Source organism: Taeniopygia guttata, chromosome W, assembly GCF_048771995.1.
Source record: "Taeniopygia guttata chromosome W, bTaeGut7.mat, whole genome shotgun sequence".
Classification (NCBI taxonomy): Eukaryota; Metazoa; Chordata; class Aves; order Passeriformes; family Estrildidae; genus Taeniopygia; species Taeniopygia guttata.
Window position 1 is genome coordinate 29,091,911 of NC_133064.1, and position 21,270 is coordinate 29,113,180.

Genomic DNA, 21,270 nt, shown 5'->3' on the forward strand with positions numbered 1-21,270 from the left:
ATTGATCGAGCAGACACGCCCAGCCGGTGTGATGATAAGTAATAATTGTGGAACACAATGTGAAAAAGAGATATCATAATGAAAATTGATATAGAGAATTAAATAGCATGAAATGTTAGTAATTTATTATATTAAGGTTTAAGTTAGGTTGTATTTTAACGTTTTATTAATGATAGAATTGATTTTTATATAGTTGGTTTGCGTTTAAGTTAAGTATTGTTTAATTAGAGTATATCACTTTAAGTTTATTTTAGGTTTGGGCCCTGAAGAAGTTAAGTTTATAAAGGTTTAATTGATAATGGAGTTATATATTGTTAATTTGATACATATGGATTTCGTAAAGTTAATATAATTTAGGGATTCTTTACTAAGATTGTTATATATTGAGTTTAAGTACTGTTTGATTCAAAAATTATTTTAAGTTTTTCAAAGGTCAAGTTTATTTGGCAGCAAGGTTTAGTTGTTTTTCTTTGAGAATGAGAAGGTTTTGACTGAAACAGTTCACAAAGTAATAATGAACATTGATTTAAGGAGAAGTTATTGGATTTATTGGATTCTTGGTTTTGTTTTAGTATTTTCTGTTTTATTATAAGTTTATCAGTATATAAGAGTTGTAAAGGAATTTATTTTGAGTTTTCTGAGATTGATTTCGTTGTTTAAAAATCAGTTTTATAGTCTGTTATTTCTTTGTATAGTGATACAAAGAGTGTTTGTTTTTAAATCCTTTATTTTTAACTATTTAAGTGTTCTATAAATGTTATTGTTAAGAAATTTTATCATGTTATCAGGTGAAGATTTGTGCTTCGTTTTTTCATAGTGAATTCTCGTATGTTTTATTGTTGTTTATGTAATCTTATCCAGGTTACATGCCAGTTCTGAAGTTTCATTTTGGATTTTAACTGTATTGTGCATTTTTCTAGGTGAACTTCCTGATTCGTTTTTATATCTCTCGTGAGTGGAGTCATTGCATTTCTATTTTTCATCATTCTCAAATGTTTTTCAGAAAATCTCAGAGAGAGGTGCCTGAAGCATTCTGACAACCTCTTGCCATTGTTAATCTTACGATTTCTTCAATTGGCATCCTTTTCCTTCAAAAGAGTTTCAAGAAAAATGAATCTTTGTGTCATTTGACCAGTTTATTGGTTTGAACTTCAAGTGTTTATTTTATAAGAAAATGTTATAATAGGTTGTTATGTTTTAAGTATTATATATGTATTGTTGGTATAAGTTTTGTTTTATATAATATGTTAAGGGACATCTCTCCAGTTTAAAGTTTGGGTCCTGGCCAGACCCTGGTTTTAACTTGGACAGATGAGTTTGCCAGCAAAATTCAGAGGTTTCTGCACAAAAATGAATGATATGCAGGTCATTTTTGACCCATCAATTTGATTCTACAAATGTTACAGCTGACACAGCTTTGAGGTGAAACTTGCCAGCCTTGCCCGGGAAAGGATGCCAAGGGTTTTCACTGAAAACAAATGTTTCAGCTGTTTGCAGACTCTGAACTGCTGTCACAATGTTTCTAATGATTGTGCTTTGTTCATTTTTATATATGCTATTTAGAATATCTTTCTTTTGAATTTTCTTGAATTGTTATCGATTTTGATAAGTTTTATGCATTTTATTATTGAGATATTTTGTCTTGTTCTATATTATGGTTTACATTTCAACTTTCTTGTTTCAAAAGAGAAGAAGAGAAAGAGAGAAAAAAGGAAAAAGAAAAAAGAAAAGGAGTGAAGAAGTGCCTGAAATAAGGCTGAAATGAGGTTGAAGATTTTGTATGTTTTAATCTCTTGAAATAATTATTTTGTAGACTTGATTTTGCTGATCATTGAGAAAAATATGAAGAGAGTGCTAGACACTGGACAGATAAAATTGAGAAAAAAAATCTTTCAAATAAGTAGCTTTGAGCAAGGATTTTGTTAATGTTTTCACAGAAGTTGAAAGTGGGGTTTTTTAGTTTGCAGACCCTCAAAAACAATTCTTACAGATTTAGAGATGGGAGCTCAGATCATTATTGTGGCAGAGACCAGATTGCTGACAATGTCAGGGAAAGATTTCTTAATCATTCATTTACATTTAAAGAAGAAATATTTTGAGTGGACAATCCAAAGTCACAAGATTTTTCAATCACGTTGTTAGGGCATTCAGAAGTTTGCACAGTTCGTTTTCCAACACACAAAATGTTAAATGTAAAAGTGAGTTTCAGGGAAAAAACAAAAAAGAAGCCAAGAACCAATGGAAGAAATGACAGTATTCACTGATGGTTTGGGAAAAAACTCACAAATCAGTGGTCACATGGAAAAAATCAAAAAAAACAGGGAAATGGGAATCAGGTATCAAAATAGCACAAGGTTCACCACAAGTTGAAAAATTGGTAACAATAGTCAGGGTTTTTCAGTTATTTCAGGAACCCTCAATCTGATCACAAGTTCAGTGTATGTTGCAAATGTGGTCAAACAATTAGAGAAATCGCTTTTAAAACATACAGACAAGGAAATTTTATATTCATATCTATTATGCATGAAAATAATCCTAGAAAAACAGAGAACATTAATAAACACATCAGAGTGCATTCTTCACTTCCGGGGTTTTTAGTAAAAGGGAATGCTCATGTAAATAGACTCACAATGCCCATCTTGCAGACACTGCCAAACATTTTTGAGCAGGCAAAATTGAGCCATGCATGTTTTCACAAAAATGCACAGGCATTGATGGGAACCTTTCACCCTTCTGAAAGTCAGACAAAGGAAATCTGCTTGCCAGAGAACCAGTTTGTGCAATCTCCTGTATTCACAGGAGTGGTCGATCTGAAAGGTTTGTAAAAGCCTTCAGCTGTGGCAAACTGATGCCAGAAAATATGTGTCTTTTGGAAGACTCGAAAACATTTATATCTCAGTTGACACATTTTCAGAGGCGATTTTTGCATCATTATATACAGGGGAGACCACAGAACATACCTGCAAACATTTTTTATAAGCATTTACATCATTAGGAGTGCAACAAGAAATAGAAACAGATAATGGTCCAATTTACACAGGCAAGGTGCTTGACAAATTTTTGAAAAAACACAGAGTCAAACATATTTTCAATATTCCTCATTCTCCCTCAGGTCAAGCAAGCAAAGAACACATCACACCCTGAAATCCACTTGAATAGACAGAAAAGGGAGGAGGCAGGGTTGAACAAATGTGTTGAATTTTTTAAATGGTTTTTTCTCAAAGCCCACTCTACTAATTGTCAGATATGTTACAAACAGCCCACAGGAAAAACTAAGGGAAAATCCTTTCGTTTTGATCAGAAACCCAGAGTCAGGACAGATTGAAGGTTCATTTACATTGATAACTTGGGGCGAGGGTTTCGCTTGTGTTTCTACAGGACGAGGACTGAAATGAATGCCAGCGAGGCACGTGAAACCTTATTGGGTGCAGACGCCAGTGGACGTGGACCTGAGAAGCAGAGAAGCAAGCACGCAGACGAAGACAGACAACAACGCTGCAGACGTCTCGTCGGACAACGATTGATCACCCAGAGACTTGGGGTTTTTTCTGAGAAATCAAGTGTTGTTTGGGTGTTGCTGCATTGCAGGGTTTCTCACAGAGGGTGGGAACATGGACATGGGATTCAGACAGATAGTGTTCATGTGCTTCATTCTTTCACCTGTTGCCTTGGGCAACAGGACAGATTTTCCCATGAGACAACCCAGGGAAAAAGTGTGGGAGACTTTGGCAAAAAGCAGCTGGTCTGGACAGCATTTGCCTGACCCATTCGAAACCAGAGAAACCATTTTCAACATACTTGGTAGGTGTGCCAGTGGAGGGATGGTCAGTCCCAGGGGACATCCTTCCAGGGGTTCTGAAGTTTCTTTCAGACCCTGTGGAGGGATGACATGTTTGGACACAGTTCCTTCCTGTGGCTCACTTTGAACCTCTGGATTTGGACATTTTTGGGTCAACAAAAATGAAATGGTGCATCAAATTTAATTCATCAGGAGTGGGAAAGACAGATAATCATACAATAGATGTCACTCCGAATCAGCCTTTTTATAAAAATGCGTCATCTTGGGGCAATCATACCAAAATGACAAGCAAACCATCCTTTCAACATCCAGCCACTTTACCGAAGGGAACGTTTTTCATTTGCGGGGACAGAATTTGGCCTGCTATCCCTGCAAAAATCAAGGGTGGTCCATGCAGCATTGAAAGATCTTTTGTTAACACACAGCATGACCTTGATAAGAGAGCAAGGAGAAAAAAATCTGATGAATGAAGTGATCCAAATTGTGACAATGATAATGTTAATACCAAGAAAAAAGGCTCGGAAAAACTGAGTGGTTCTGCTTTCACAGCAGGTGGCATCAAAAAGAGCCTTGGTGCAGTTGGATCAAAAGAGGTTGTGGGCAGAGTAAAGATGCCCATGTCATTTCTTTTGCATCGAATGATTTGTTAGCTAGCAGTGAGAAATGAGAACAAAACAGTAATTGAACATCTATTGTAAACACATGGACACACGAGTGAAAATTTAAAGAGGTATCAGAGGACCAAACACACCTGGAGAAAAATTAAATCATAAGTAGATGGTGTGTTCAATTTGTTTCACTTTTCACAGTTGTAGAAAAGAGATTTTGAAAATAGTTGTATGTAATTATAAAATATTGTAATTCTTCTGATGTTTGTGCTGTCCTTGCCTCAGTACATGAGGCAGACCATGGACAAAGTTGTCAAAGAGATGATCTTGGTTCAAAAAGGAAAGGATCCCTTGAACAATATAGTCCAAATTCTGATGATGATGTTTCTACCTGGGACAAGTCTCGGAGAATTGCAGTAGCAATTTTCTCACCCCAAGCAGCATCAGGGGCGGCCTTGACACAATTGGATCATATAGCATGTTGGTTGAGGAAACACAGTCGTGCCATTTCGTTTGCACTGAGTGACATGTTAACAGACATCAACAGTGCAAGGCAAGCAGTGCTTCAAAACAGGGCGGCAATTGATTATTTGCTGCTGACACATGGGCACGGATGTGAGGAATTTGAGGGGATGTGCTGCATGAACTTGTCCGATCATTCAAAATCTATTCATAAAAATATAAAACAAATACAAAGTAGTATTAGCAAATTGAACAAAGTTTCAGGGTCCTGATGGGATGATTTGTTTAGCTTTTTTGATATCTCACCATTGTGGAAAGAACTTTTGAAAATAGCATTTTATATTCTTATAGGACTTGTAGTTCTTCTGCTTGTTCTACCATGCATTTTCGTGTGTATTTGAAAGACCTTGAACAGCATGATAAAGCAGGTGTTTCTGGTTCAAACAGAGAGGGGAGATGTCGGAACTCAAAATGTCCCTCAGACATTTTTAGAGGTTCCAGGCCTTGGTCAGAAGCATTTTAGACCCTGGCAAGCAGCTGAAAACAGCTGTGATTTTGAGTTTGAACCATGGAATGAATTACCAACTTTGAAGGTGGAACAAGCAGTCACAGAGAGTTAGATGGTATAGTAAAAGTAGTCACAAATTAGAGGGTAAAATTTTTTAGTATTGTACAGGGGGGTTTTAACACCTGTACAGGGGGGTTTTACTTTGTACAGGGGGGTCAGGAGTTCTAAGATGGAGGAAAGTGGGCCTGATCCTTTTCTTCCTCCTTCTTCTTCCTTACCTCCATGTTCTTGGTGATGTTGGCATTTTTCTATTGGTTTAGGCTGGGGACACACTGTTCAACGTAGATGATAGATATTGGCACATTATTGTAAATATAGTACACGTAATTTCTGGTATACAATGTTTGTACCATCCCACTGAGGGGCAGAGCCCCGCACGCTGCCCTGCAGGACAGACCTGCGGCAGGGCAGCAGAACATGTTATAGATAAGCAAAAATAAACAACCTTGAAACCAGCACAGACGAACTATGGCTTCTTCTTTGGCAACGGGGCAGAAAGACACAGACTTTCTACAATCTCGGAATCACCAATACCCACAGATTCCGACAGACACTGGGAAGGAAATTCTAGGGAAGAGGGGGTTGCAAGGGGAAACACTTTCCAGTGGAGTTATTACTTGAGGAGAGCCTTTCACCCTGTCCTTTGGGGTGAGGAGAAGATTGGTCATGCCCCCACTGCATTCCCACCCAGGCTCAACAGAAGTCTGTATAGAGGCAGCACTGGGCACAACAACAAAGCATCATTTCTCTCCTACCAAATTTGCAAGCTGTTCTTAAAAAGGAGAGAGCAAACAAAACAAAAAAATAGCCCAACTGTGCTTACCAAATTATAGCCCTGCTATCAATATCACCTAACTGCTCAATTTATATTGGATTTAAATTGCCTAAGTTAGTTTTATTAATTAGACACAACCAGATTGTTCCTTTAATTCCACTGATACAGATCTGGTGTCTATATGCATAAATGCCTAAAAATTGAGTTATGCAGCTAAGCATGTTACAACCCCTCCATGTTATCAAAAGACAGGCTTCTTATCAGAAGCTAGGTATAAATCCAATAGCTATCTTTTACTTTCATGATTAACGTCAGGCCACATTCTTTTCTCTGCACATAATCTCATCCCGTATTATTTGCATCTCAGAACATACAAAATTATCATGGATTAAGATGGACTGTATGCCTCAAAAGAGGAGGAGGGGTTTGGCTACCAAGAGCCAGTCTCTGATATGAACGCAAGCAGGTCAATAGCTGGATGGTAACCAGAGTCGAATGCAGTCTTTTGAATAACCTATAAAAAGGGCTGTGCACACCAATAAAGGCTCTCTGCTGCATGAAACCTCGATGTCGTGTCATCTCTCTGTCTCCCAACGCACCATGACACAAAACCTCACAAAAAAAGAATTCAAATTACGTTAATTAAATTGTTTGAAATTTTAATTGAGATTCATGTTTTTTTTGCAACAGTTTCTCCAAGGCTAGCTACGATGAAACACAAGAATAATTTTGAATTATACTAAATAAAAGCACAAATCTCAAGAAATAATTTTGCATTTGGAGAAGACTGAATAGAAAAGCCTTATTTTAAGCAAGATCTACAGGAATACCAAGAGCATTAGGGAACATCCTTGCAAAAATTTCTCCCTTTACTTAGGGTTTTGAAAACAAAGTTTTTCAGAAGCAGGGAGGTACCTCTAATCTCAAGGCAATAATTGAGAATTGGAAGTTCTTAGCATCCTTAAACATAGAGATAGACAAGTATTTTCTAAACAAACTTAAGATTAATAGGTCATTAATGTAAAATTATTAAAATTATATTGATTCTTGCCACTGGGATGTGGCACTGTAATTGACAATCACTGAGTTGTTCCTAATTTATTGGATTACGAAAATAATGCAATATTTCATAGATGCTATTGTTTTGTTGTCTAATACTGATTAAAATATTTGCACTCCTACTTTTCAATTCACATTATAGCATTCATACCTATGGCTTTTACTTTTAGTACGTCTTTGTGTCAAGTGTCAGAATTTCATTTTAAAAAGTTAGGAAACTGATACCATATAGACAAGCCTTTTCTATATGTTTAAAAATATTCCTTTACAAAAATGGCAATTTATAAAAGAAGAGTCTGCTGGTAGCTTTCTTCCAGCTCATGTTTATCACAGATTCTACTGAACTTTTCCTAATTTAAAGTGTCCCTTTTAAAGTGTCCTGCTGCCTCCACATGGAATGTTTCCTCCCTCATCCCCTCCTAAATTTAATGAAAAAAAAAATCCCTAAATCAGTAGCTGACAATTTTAAGCAAAAAATATAAAGCGCTATAACATTATCTGCATTGCCTTTTATTGAACGAGGTTGAACACACTCTCTAGGAGCTTTGTGGAAATTTCACCCTTGTTGAAAAGGCACAGTATTTTTTGTGCTCTGAGACCTCCAGCAACAATGTTTTTTTCCCCAGCCTGAAAGTTAGGGACTGCTGTTAGGAAACAGCAAACAGTCTGCCCAGAAAATTCACAGGTGCCTGATTATCCACTTACATTAGAACCCACCAGATTTTACTGATTCTTCTACCACAGACACCCTGAAAATCTATAACAAGAGTTTGCTTCTATAGCAAGAGGAAAAGAGGCAAAGTTACTCTTACATATACCCAGGGATGATGTAAATGATACAAGCTATTCATTATTAAAATCCTAACAAAGCTGTGGTGGTTTCTGTTCCATGGCATTACATGAATGGTAAAATTATTTTTCACATATGAGAGCTTTAGTTCTACATGAAGAAAGCTAACTTTGGTCCACTTGTCTAGCTTCCTAAGGACAGCATATTGGAAAGGTGACCACAGACCACTGGTTCAAAAACCAATGTAAAAGCTAGCAAAAATAATTGGGTACTTCATTCTTAAAGCTGCACAGTGTGGTCATTTGTCCTAATTATCCACCTTTTCATTCTGTGTGTCCACTAATTGTTGAGTTTTTAAGTCTTCAGATTGTTCCTGATCTTCTGTATCTGCATCATCTATTTGACTGGTTTCATTTTCTTCTGCTTCTCCTTGATCAACGCTTTCATATTCTACTTGTTCAAGGTCTGTTCCATCTATAAGTTCTGCCTGCACTTCTTCCATCTGTATTTGATTTACACGCCCAACATGTAATTGCTCCACATGAACTTCTGCACCTTGTTCAGTCTGAATGTGTTCAACTTCTAAATAACTAATTTGCACCTGTTCTTGCAGTTCCTCCATCTGTGTGCCTTTCACTTGATTGTCCTGTATGAGATCCTGGTGCATCTGTTCCACAGTTACCTGTGCAGGATCCACTTGTACCTGAATTACTGGTAGGACGTGGACTTGTTCCACTTGTTCTATTATAGTCATTGATGTTACTGGTTCAGCTTCCATAGCTTCCACTGGAAGAATTTCTTCTGTCACTATTTGTTCTGAAATATTGTGCATGTCTTTGAGATGCCTTCTCAGCTCACTGCCTTGCATAAACCACAAATCACATAAGGTACAGTGGTTGGGTTTGACACCTGTATGTATTACCAAATGATTTTTAAATTGATCCCAGCTGTTAAACACGCTGTTACAAACCTGAAACAAAAGATACAGTGCGTTAAACAGTGCCAACAGAAATATAACAAAGTATAGCGCCTATTTCAGATCATGGCTTCACATAGCATAGCTTCTGGCTACTTGGATTAAAAAATCCCACCATGTATGTTAGAGGTAAAAGCAGAGAAATCACCTTCAAATGAACAGAAGACCTGGTATTTATTTATTTTTAAGATATAGTGAGCCATTTAAAGTTGTGCATACAGAGGATACCTACAAAATTAATGAGTCAGTACAGCATGTAAAAGCTTTCTTATTTTAACTTTATGTGAAATTCGCATACAGATCCACACCCAATAAATATCCAATGCTAGAATTTGGAGTGGAAATCTACTTATGTAATAATATCATATGATCAAAGTGCAATTCAAACTGTCCTTTTACTGAAGTTCTAGATGCAGTACCAATAGCCTACTTTTACTTATCAGTTTTCATTTGTTCATGGCATTGTAAGATTTAGCTGGATAGACTAAACTCTCACATTTTGCCATTTCAAAAAAAAAAACCAAAAAACAATTTGAGTGATTTTAGCAGATAAAAATCTCTTAAAACTCCATATTTTAAAGTCTCTTCCAGCTAAAAGCACTGCTTTGACTGCAGACATACTATTTTCATAAAGCACATGAGCACATTTCCCTTCAGCTGGCAGTGAGGTAAGTAGCTTGAAAACAATACACAAAGACTGCAGAAATGAATGAGGTGCCAGGGTAGAAGAGAGAGAAGAGTGGGGTAGAGTCAGGCTTGGAGTAAAGAAACAGGGTCAGGGGGTTTTGTCCATAGTGATGCTCTTGGCTTCAGAAAGAAGCAAAGAACATGCATTTCACTGTTGGAACCCCTTCACTGTTGGCAAATAATTTTGAAACAGAATGTTCCATCTCCTCAATTTACAGCAACAGCACAAAAGAATGATGGAGTATCTGACTGAGATTAACTCAAGGAATGGGTCTGTGTAATGGAGCAGAATATCCCCATTTTGCTGTTGAAATCTTAAAACCACATTTGTGTTGCTAGTAACATGCTTTTTGTATATGTGTGTCCCCTAGGCTCATGCTTTAGAAAGAAGTTGCACACACAGACTTCTTAAAATACTAACCTTATAGATAAGTACTCAAAATTAATTAGTTCTACATAAAGGTAATGACTATCAGTCATGCCCAAGCACATAATTAAATGTTCTTGCCATGTGGAGCATAATTCAGTACTCAAGGCATTCACTAAAGAGCATCCAAAGCGTTCATCAAGCAAGTGCAATTTTGTCTTTTCCTTCTTGTTCAGTGAGTCAAGATTTTATTTATTGAACACTATTCAAATTCAGTTTTAAGAAGAAAAAAAATCAAGAATTTATGCAAGAATTCTTGTAGTTGCTGCAGGCTGAAATAACACTATCCCACATTCACAGTTATCTGTAACAGAAAGCTACAAGGTGAAGTAATTAAACCAAAGGGTCACAAAGACAAAACAGTATCTTCAGTGAAGCTACTAGGGACAATTTTGTGTTATATAGTAGTTCTCATGTTCAAAAAAACCCTTATCTTTTACGACAAAGGCATGCTCCCAAGAATTAACTTCAGTCTAGTATAACAACTAAGCAATGCCACAGCACTGGTGAAACTTCTGATTAAATTATGAATTTATTCACCTCCTGCAGTATTTGTTGCTTTCTGTGAATAAGATCACTCTTTTTTTCAAACAAATAAAGCCAATATCCGATAGTTTTCTTTACTACATGACCCAATGTAACCTCAAACCACAGCAATTCTGTGAACTGAATAAGGTGAGAGCCTTATTTGAGACTGTCACAGCTGTGGGACAGCAAAATGGCAAATAAAAATGCTACAACCAATCTCAGCTCTCATATTTTCTAGCTTTTCAGAATCAACTTTTAAAAGCTAAGTAATATTCTTCTGAACAGCTTTTCATGTCAGTTGCATAGCAACCAAGTACCCTAGCTATCCATCTACAGCATTTATATTTGCTTAAAAGACATTGTCATCATAAGTTGAAATGACTTTCCAGCCAGTCAGTACATTGGTATTAAACAAAAATAATAAATTAGGAAATTGTGACCATTGAATCAGAGATGACATGTAGTTGGATCAGAAGGCAAAGTGGCAAAGGCCTCATTTAGCTCATCCTCTCTTCTTTTATAGCTTAGTTCGCTACAGGTGGACCTGATTGGTCATTTAATCAATACCTTTCACCTGATTGGATAATTAACAAGACACCCATTTTTAAACAATCTTATGAAAATAACAGCAAAACAGATTATTAGAAAAACACCACCTGCAGGTTGTTTTAATATTTGGCTATCAATGTTGATCTCCAGCTCCCTAAAGCTTCCCAGGCCGATTCTGGGAAAACTTAGCTATAGCTTTCTCTCTGACCAGAGAGCTGCCACTACAGGAAATAAAATAGTACTTTGTATTTTGTACTTTAGTGAAGCATGCTCACAAGCAGGAAAGGCCTATGTCTGTACATCAAGAAGCAGAAAGATTAGTAAGATGCAGATGAACACTTACCTACTCACAAGACTCTAACTTATTAACTATTATGAAGCTCCATATCAGTAATTTCATATTTTAAATGGAACTAGATGTCGCTGTTGAGTAAGAAATGACACAGACTCACTAGAAGGCTGGTTTGCACAGCATAGCTGCTTTACTTCGAATTCTCTCCTTTTATACATTGTTCCGATACAAATAGACCAGATTGGTCAATTAATCAACACATTTCACCTGATTGGCTAATTAACAAAATGCCTTTCTTATAAACAATCTTTGAGAAAAACAGGAAAACAGAGAGTAGGAAAACAACACCTGCAGGTTGTTTATAATAATAAGCTATCATTGTTTATCTTGAACTCCCTAAAGTCTCACAAGCCGATTCTGGGAAAACTCATCTAGTTTTCTCGTTCTCTGACCAGGCTGTCACATCCACAACTACTTAGATATAAGAATTTACCTTCATGTCATGGTTGAATGCAGCCTTTATAATTTATTTTGCTAAAAATAGTTATTGGATACAAAAGTCCACTCTGTATGCCTTTCCTGCCCTGTACTCTCACACTCCCTCCCTCAGCACAGGAAGGTGTCTAGCCTCAGACTCTGCTACTTCTATTACCCACCTGACATTCGTACAGCTTCTTTCTTCCCTTTTTAGCTCCAGCTCCAGACTGACATGCTGTCAGGTGACATTTGAGTGTACTATTCCTAGCAAAATGCTCATGGCAGTTTGGACATTCAAATGGTTTTTCACCTGTTAAGACAAACACGAGGATTTGTAAGTGTATAAAACCAGCCAGTTTTTGGTCAGCTGTTCCTTTTGTGTAGGTTGATAAATATGCTGTAAAGATGTGGCCAACTGGACTATTCTACAGAAGAAAAACACATTCCATCTAAACCTAATGTGGAGTCATAACTCTCATTTATAAAAACAAAACAAACTGAACAAAACCAACCAAAACCGACAAACATGATAAAGTAACACAATTCCCAGTGTCATTTAAGGTATATTCAGGTTTTTATGAAAGTTAGGCTACTATTCTGATGAAATATCTTAAAGAAATAGGAACTATTTCTCTCTTTTCACCTGATAATAACAGTTAAAAACTCAACATTAGTATATACAAAGTGACACATTAAAGAAGGAGGTATTTAAATAATACAAAGTTTTATTTTCAAGAACAATGACAGCTTATGCTTGAGACCTGAAAGAAGCTCCAGAAAAAGAAGTTGGCACAGAATGAGCATGAAGTAACAATGCATTGGTATTAAAACAAACCAAGCCCAGGAACTTTAATTCAAAATAGTATACTGTTATTACCATCATCAAATAGTAACAAAGAACAACTGCTGTCTCTGTTTACTAATTTAATCATGCACAAATACAATGAAATTCAAGGAAATTAAAGTACAAAAAATTAGTAACAGTGTGTTTCTAAGTGTGATAGTTAATCTGTGGAGGTGCTGATACCAACATCACTATTGAAACAAACTATTTAATGAACTCCAAAAGAGGCTGCGACATTTCATTTAGTAACATAAGAAGCTATTCTAGCTCAATTCAGTTTAAAAGCCTACATTTTCAGGGATGTAGTAATTATTGACAACTGAGATGGAAAGCAAATAAACCTGTATTTTGAGAAATAAAGATATTCAGCAGCATCTAACTTTTAAAAGAAATCCACAAGTAGCCTATAATTCTCACTTATACACCCAAAGGCCACAGAAAAACATTAAATGGAGGGAACATCCCCCTTAATGGCTAAAAAAGGCTACATTTTTGGAAACTTTTGTACAGGTAATGCAGAGTATGCTGAACTACCATCTGTCTCACAGATCAAAAATCACAGACATTGCACGAGCAACCAAATACACTGGTGAGCCCAAAGAATACCTCAGGAGGTGATCCCCAAGAGTAAAAAAATTAACAAAGAAGGCAAGAGACTGGCATGGCTGAGTGGGGAACTGCTGGTCAAACTAAAGGGAAAGAAGGAAATGCACAGGCAGTAGGAACAAGAACAGCTATCCTGGGAAGAGTATAGAGATGGAGTTTGGTTGTGGTAGGGATGGGATGAGGAAGGCCAAGGTGAAGCTTGAACTGAACCTGGCAAGGGACACAAAGAATAACAGGAAGGGCTTCTACAGGTCTGTCAGACAGAAAAGGAACGTCAAAGAAAGTGTTACCTCCTGATAAACAGTGCTGGAAAACTGGTAACAATAGACAAAGAGAAGGCTGAGGTACTCAACTATTTTGACTCAGTCTTCAATGCCAACCTCTCTTCCCACACCTGTCAAATGGATGGACAGCAGGACGGGGACTGGGGGAACAAAGTCCCCCCCACTCTAAGATCAGGCTCATGACCACCTGAGGAACCTAAATGCACATAAGTCCACAGGACGTGATAAAATACATCCCAGAGTCCTGACGGAATTTTCTGATGTAGTTGCCAAGCAACTCTCCACAATATTTGAAAAGCCATGTCAGTCAGGTGAAGTCCCAGGTGACTGGAAAAAGAGAAACATTGTCCCCATCTTTAAAAAGGGTAGAATTCACAGAATTCACAGAATCACTAGGTTGGAAGAGACCTTCAAGACTGAGTCCCTAATACCTCAACTAAACCCTGGGACCGAGTGCTATATCCAGTCTTTTTTTAAACACATCTAGGGATGGTGACTCCATCACCTCCCCAGGCAGACCATTCCAGATCTTTATCACTCTTTCTGTAAAAAACTTTTTCCTGATATCCAACCTATATTTCTCTTGATGCAGCTTGAGACTGTGTCCTCTGGTTCTGTCAGTTGCTGCCTGGTGAAAGAGACCAACCCCCACCTGACTACAACCACCTTTCAGAGAGTGATAAGGTCACCTCTGAGTCTCCTTTTCTCCAGGCTAAACAACCCCAGCTCCCTCAGTCGTTCCTCATAGGGCTTGTGTTCCAAGACCTTCACCAGCCTCGTTGCCCTCCTCTGGACACACTCAATCGTCTCAACATCCTTCCTAAACTGAGGGGCCCAGAACTGGATACAGTACTCAAGGTGCAGCCTCACCAGTGCTGAATATAGGGGAAGGATTACCTCCCTGGTCCTGCTGGCCACACTATTCCTGATACAGGCCAGGATGCCGTTGGCCTTCTTGGCCACCAGGGTACCCTGCTGGCTCATGTTCAGTTGGCTATCGACCAGTACCCCCAGGTCCTTTTCTGCCTGAGCACTGTCCAGCCACACCATCCCCAGCCTATAGCACTGCAGGAGGTTATTGTGGCCAAAATGCAGGACTAGACATTTGGACTTGTTAAACTTCATCCTGTTAGACTTTGCCCATCCATTCAATCATTCCAAGTCTCTCTGCAGAGCCGTCCTACCCTCCAACAGATTGAGACATGCTCCCAGCTTAGTGTCATCCACAAACTTACTAATGAAAGACTCAATCCCCTCATCCATGTCATCAATAAAGATATTGAAAAGAACTGGCCCCAGCACAGATCTCTGAGGGACACCACTGGTGACTGGCTGCCAGCTGGATGCAGCACCATTCACCACCACTCTCTGGGCCCAGCCATCCAGCCAGTTCTTAACCCAGCAAAGAGTGCTCCTGTCCAAGCTGAGGGCTGCCAGCTTTTCCAGGAGTATGCTGTGGGAGGCAGTGTCAAAGGCCTTGCTGAAGTACAGGTACACGACATCAACAGCCTTTCCTGCATCCACCAGGTAGGTCACTTGGTCATAAAAGGAGATCAGGTTGGTCAAACACGACCTATCCCTCCTAAACCCATGCTGGCTGGGTCTGATACCCTGGCCATCCTGTAAGTTCTTTGTGATGACACCCAATATAAACTGTTCCATAGCCTTACCTGGTACAGAGGTCAGGCTAAGCAGCCTATAATTGCCAGGATCCTCCTTCCCACCCTTTTTAAGAATAAGCATCACATTGGCCAGCTTCCAGTCATCTGGAATCTCACCAGTGAGCCAGGACTGCTGGTAAATTATGGAGAGCGGCTTTGCAAGCTCATCTGCCAGCTCCCTCATCACCCTGGGATGGATCCCATCTGGTCCCATGGATTTATGAATATCCAAGCGGCTCAGCAGTTTTCTGACTGCCTCCTCTTGGATAATGGGGGGACCATTCTGCTCCCTGATATCATCGAACAACCCAAGAGGACAGTTATCCTGAAGGCAAGTCTTCTCACTAAAAACTGAGACAAAGAAGGCATTAAGCACCTCTGCCTTCTCCTCATCTGCAGTTCCAAAGTTCCTTTCTGCATCTAACAAAGAACAAAGGTTAGCCTTACTCTTCCCTTTACCATTAATATATTTATAAAAACATTTTTTGTTATCCTTTACAAAAGTCGCCATTTTAAGTTCAAACTGAACTTTAGCCTCCCTAATTTTTTTTTTTCTACATACTCTAGCAGCCCTCTTAAATACTACCTGAGAGACCTGACCCTCCTTCCAAAGAGAATACATCCTTTTTTTATTCCCGAGTTCCTCCAAAACCTCCTTGCCCATCCAGGTTGGATGTTTGCCTCGTCTTTTGGCACACAGGAACAGTCTGTTCCTGTGCCCTCAAGATCTCCATTTTTGAAGCATGCCCACCCTTCCTGAACTCCTTCATTTTTGAGGACTACTTCCCAAGGAACTCTCTGAATAAGTCTCCTAAATAGGCCAAAGTCTGCCCTCCCGAAGTCCAATGTAAAAGTCTTATTAATGTTCCTCTTGACTTCACCAAATATTGAGAATTTTATAATTTCATTATCACTATGCCCCAAGAAGTCTCCAACCACCACATTTCCCACCAACCCATCTCTATTTGCAAATAGCGGATCTAACATAGTCCCTCCCCTGTTGGGCTCACCCACCAGCTGCAACAAAAAGTTGTCCTCTGCAAACACCAAAAATTTCCTGGACTGCCTTTTTTCAGCTGTACTGAGTTCCCATGAAATGTCCAGCAGGTTGAATTTGCCAACAAGAACGAGGGCTGATGATCCAGAAACATTCTCTAGCTGTTTATAGAATGAATTGTCTACCACTTCTTCCTGGTTGGGTGGACGATAACAGACTCCCAGTAGGATGTCAGCCCTATTGGCCTTCCCCCTAATTCTTACCCATAGGCATTCAACTTCATCATTATTAGTTTCAATACCTATGGCGTCCAAAGCCTCCCTAATATAAAGGGCTACCCCTCCACTTCTTCTTCCTTTCCTATCTCTCCTGAAGAGCTTGTAGCTATCCAGTGCAGCACTCCAGCCATGCAAGTCACCCCACCACGTTTCTGTAATGGCAATTACATCATAGCTCTGCTGCTGCACCATGGCCTCCAGCTCTTCTTGTTTGTTACCCATGCTGCGCATATTAGTATATATGCACCTCAGCTGGGCTGCTAATTTCACTCCTATCTCAGTCTTACCACCCTTGGGCCTGCTTCCAGAGAGCCCAACAGCATCCCCTTCCCCCTTCAAACCTAGGTTAAAGGCCTCTCAACAAGTTCTGCCAGTTTACAAGCTAAAAACCTTCTACCCTTAACAGAGAGATGGAGCCCATCTGGAAAGGACACTGGGAACCACCGCTCTGTCAGCTTTACCTCTGTGCCTGGGAAAATCATGGAACAGATCCTCTGGGAAGTTCTGCAAAGGCACATGGAGGGCAGGGAGGTGATTCAGGACAACCAGCATGGCTTCACCAAGGACAAGTCCTGCCTGACCAACCCAGTGGCTTCCTCTGATGGAGCGACTCCATCAGTGGACAAGGGAAGGGCTACAGATGTCCTTTCTGTGGACTTCTGTAAAGCCTTTGACATGGACCCCTGCAACATCTTTCTCTCTAAATTGGAGAGAGAGATTCGATGGGTGGACTCAGATGGGTAAGAAAGTGGTTGGACTGACTGTTGTTGTGGTTTGACCAAACACCAGGTACCCATGAAAGTCATTCACTTACCTTTTCTTGCTACAGTTGGGCAGAGAAGAGGGAAAAAAATTAATGAACGGTTCATGAGTTGACATAAGGACTGAGAGAGAAACACTCTAAGGGCAACAGAGGTTCAAATTTAAAGTTATAAAGTAAATTTATTGTTAACAGTCAGAGGAGGATAATGAGATGTAAAATAAGCCTTTAAAACACTTTTTCCCCCTAGTCCTTTTCTCTTTTCCACCAATAGTGCAGGGAGACAGGGCATGGGGGTCTTGGTCAGTTTGTGATTTGAGATCTTTTTTTTTGTTCACTCAGGGAGAGGAGTCTTCTCTGCTATGCCATGGGGCCCCTCCCATGGGCAAACTGTCTTCCCAAAACTGTTGTGGTGTGGGTCATTTGTCCACAGGGTGTAGTCTTTTAAGGCTAGGTTGCTCTAGTTTGGAAGCAAGGATCTTTTCGCTCTATCTCTGGAAGCAGGGGCCCTCTCTCTTTATTTAAGTTTCTTACTAGGTAACAGCTTTCTCTGGTATCCACCCACTCCAGCGTGAGCACTTTTCTCATGAGCTGTGAGTGGATTCTGCATCTCCCGTGGACTTAATGCATTACAGGGGGACAGTTTGTTTCACCATAGTCCTCACTATGGCTGGTAGAGGAATTTCGGCTCCAATGCTTGGAGCACCTCCTCCCCCTCTTTCTTTTCCACTGACCTTGGTGCCACCATATTGTTTTCCATCACATGTCCTCACTTCCTCCTCTTCTCTGACTACAAGAAAAATTGCTGCTTGTGGGTACCATTACCAGGTTTCACTAATTCAAAGATTCCTGCAGGATCCTATAGCGCCAAGAAGTTGATTTCGTCCAGGTTCCCCATCAGGGAGTTGCCCACAATGTTTTTGCCATCAGCCATGTGACCCCGCTGCCACCACATGGGCAGTGGCTGCCGTTGCAGCGCTGGCACTATTTAATGCCTTTTTTCAGGTGGGGCACCAGGAAGGAGAAGCTGCAGACGCTGCCCCTGTCCTTTTGCCCACGGGAAATTGAAAGAGGAACTGGAAAGGAAGGAGCCATTTGAAGCCTTTGGAAATTACTTCTCTCAAGTATGAGGGCAAGATATCCATGTAAGGAAGATCTTGTGAATTCCCTGGGGAAGTGGACCACTGCAGATGAAGGTAACCAGCACTTGAGAGAACTATCAGTGCTGGAAATCATCTATAGTGATCTAAAGAATGACAGTGTTTCTAAAGATCCAGAAGATGTCCCTTGTACACATGCCATGTAGAGGAAGGTGGTTCAAGATGACCCTGCATCATATTCCAGCAGATTGGTAGCACTGTATTATCTGCAAATGGATACACCAGCTGTAGAGGTGGCATCCTCCTGGCTCCGAAATGTAGAAGAAACTCTGGCTACTCCCTCATCCCTATGAGCCAGTACCCCAACTTTTAGGGGCAGCCCAAGAGATTGCTCCTCTCCAACCCTGGTCAGAAGGAAGGGAAGCCCCAAGAACAGGCCACGTAATGAACTCTGGTTCTTTCTGCGTGACTGGAGGGAGGACATGAGGAAGTGGGATGGTGAATCCACCTTTAAGCTGAAAGCCTGTGTCTGTGAACTGAGTGGGAAGAGACCTGTTAAGAAGGGGCCACCCAAGAAGATTGTCAGTGTAGTTGCCATGGAGAGACCAGAAGACAATCAGCCATCTCCCAGATATAAGAGAACTAAAACCATTTCCTACAGCCCTGATGAGGGAACTTCTGATCTAGCATTGCAAAGGTCAGATAGTGAATACTCTGACCAGGAACAGGAATAGAGGGTCCCTGCCTTTGGCCAGGAGGAGGAAAGAGATGACTGGGTATACTGGACTTTGTGGATTTGATGGCCTGGCACGTCCGATCCACAGAAGTATAAAGCTTTAGTAGAAAGCAGTGTGCTGATGCCATCAAGGCACAAGAGTGCAGAACCTATCTGGATCTCTGGAGCGACGGGGGATGCCAAGAGTTGTCTGTAATAGAGGGTGAGGTGAGTTTAACAGGGGACAGATGGCAAAAGCACCCCGTTGTGACTGGCCCAGAGGCCCCTTGTATCCTTGGCATCGACTACCTCAAGAGAGGGTACTTCAAGGATCCAAAAGTGTATTGATAGGCTTTTGGTATAGTTACAGTGAATACAGAGAAGATGAAACAGTTATCTACCCTGCCTGGCCTTTCAGAAGATCCCTTCACTGTAGGATTGCTGCAGGTGGAAGACCAACAAGTACCAATTGATACCAGGACAGTGCATCAGTGGCAATGTCACACAAACTGAAACTCTATAACTCCTATCCATGAACTAATTTGTCGACTGGAGAGCCAAGGAGTAATCAGCAGAACCTGCTCACCCTTCAGCAGCTCCATATGGCCTGTGTGGAAGTCAAATGGGGAATGGAGGCTGACAGTAGACTATTGGGGCCTGAATGAAGTCACGCCACCTATAAGTTCTGCTGTACCAGACATGTTGGAACTCCAGTATGAGCTGGAGTCAAAACCAGCCAAATGGTATGCCACAACTGACATTGTTAATGCATTTTTCTCAGTCCCTCTGGTGGCAGAGTGCAGATCACAATTTGCTTTTACCTGGAGGGGTGTCCAATACATGTGAAACCAACTGCCCCAGGGGTGGAAAGATAGTCCCTGATCCAGACTGCCCTGGAACAGGCTGGAGCTCCAGAAGACCTACAATATATTGATGATATCATTGTGTGGAATGATATAGCAGAAGTTTTTGAGAAAGGAAAGAAAATAATCCAAATTCTTTTGAAAGCTGGTCTTGCCATAAAACAAAGTAAGGTAAAGGGACCTGCACAGGAGATGCAGTTCTTGGGAATAAAAGGGCAGGATGGATTCCACCATGTGCCTATAGAGGTGGTTGGCAAAATTGCAACTATATCTCCACCAGCTAATAAGAAGGAAACACAAGCTTTCTTAAACCTTGTGGAGTTCTGGAGAATGCACATTCCAGGTTATAGTCAGCTTGTGGGCCCCCTCTATCGAGTGACCCAGAAGAACCACTTTGAGTGGGGCCTTGACCAACAACAGGCTTTTGAGCAGATCAGACAGAAAATAGCTCGTGCAGTAGCTCTTGGGCCTGTTCGGACAGGACCAGATGTGCAAAATATACTCTCCACTGCAGCTGGGGAGCAGGGCCTCACCTGGAGCCTCTGGTAAGAATCGCAGGAGAAACCTGAGGTCAACCATGAGGGTTTTGGAGCCAGAGTTATCGAGGATCAGAAGCCCACTATACTGCAACTGAAAAAGAGATACTAGCAGCTTACAAGGGGGTTCGAGCCACCTCAGAAGTTGTTTGGACAGGAGCGTGTCTCCTCTTGGCACCGTGATTGCCCATGTGTAAGAGGCAATCTGAAGACCCTCACTCATTTGCCTGCCGATTGCCACAAGAAGGAACTCCCTTCCCCCACTGCAGTTCCGGCTTGGAGAAGGCAACAGTGCAGGTGCAGCCGCTGTACCGTTGCATTCTGTTCCGAACGAGGCCCGGCAAGAACTTGGCAAGAAGTTGGCAAGGACTTGGCGAAGACCCAGCGTGGACCCAGCACAAAGCGGCCCTCTGCAATTCCTGCTTCACTCTCCACCTTTAAGCCAAATGAACTGTTGGGGTGACTCTGGTGGTCTCTCACTGAAGACCCCTCATCTGCCTCGTTTACCACTGTGACAGACGGAGATCAAGAACCCTCTCCCCAAGGACTGAGACTGAGACCCCTACCACAGAGAGTGGTGGTGGTGGGGAATGACATGACCTGTTCTTCTCCAGTAACTTCAATGGACT

At 40.6% G+C, this 21,270-nt stretch overlaps 1 protein-coding gene across 2 annotated transcripts in view; it reads right to left on the reverse strand.

The window, feature by feature from the left end:
• Positions 1 to 5,312: 5,312 nt before the first annotated feature.
• The window catches only part of LOC116806918 (zinc finger protein 131), a 52,490-nt gene continuing 36,532 nt past the window's right edge, over positions 5,313 to 21,270 (reverse strand). For both annotated transcript variants that reach the window (XM_032744737.3, XM_032744736.3), the window contains 2 exons: positions 12,177 to 12,307; positions 5,313 to 9,031 (listed from right to left, as the gene is read on the reverse strand). In XM_032744737.3, the coding sequence (XP_032600628.1) occupies positions 8,369 to 9,031; positions 12,177 to 12,307 (794 nt within the window). In that variant the 3' untranslated portion in view covers positions 5,313 to 8,368. The remainder of the gene's footprint in view (positions 9,032 to 12,176; positions 12,308 to 21,270) is intronic.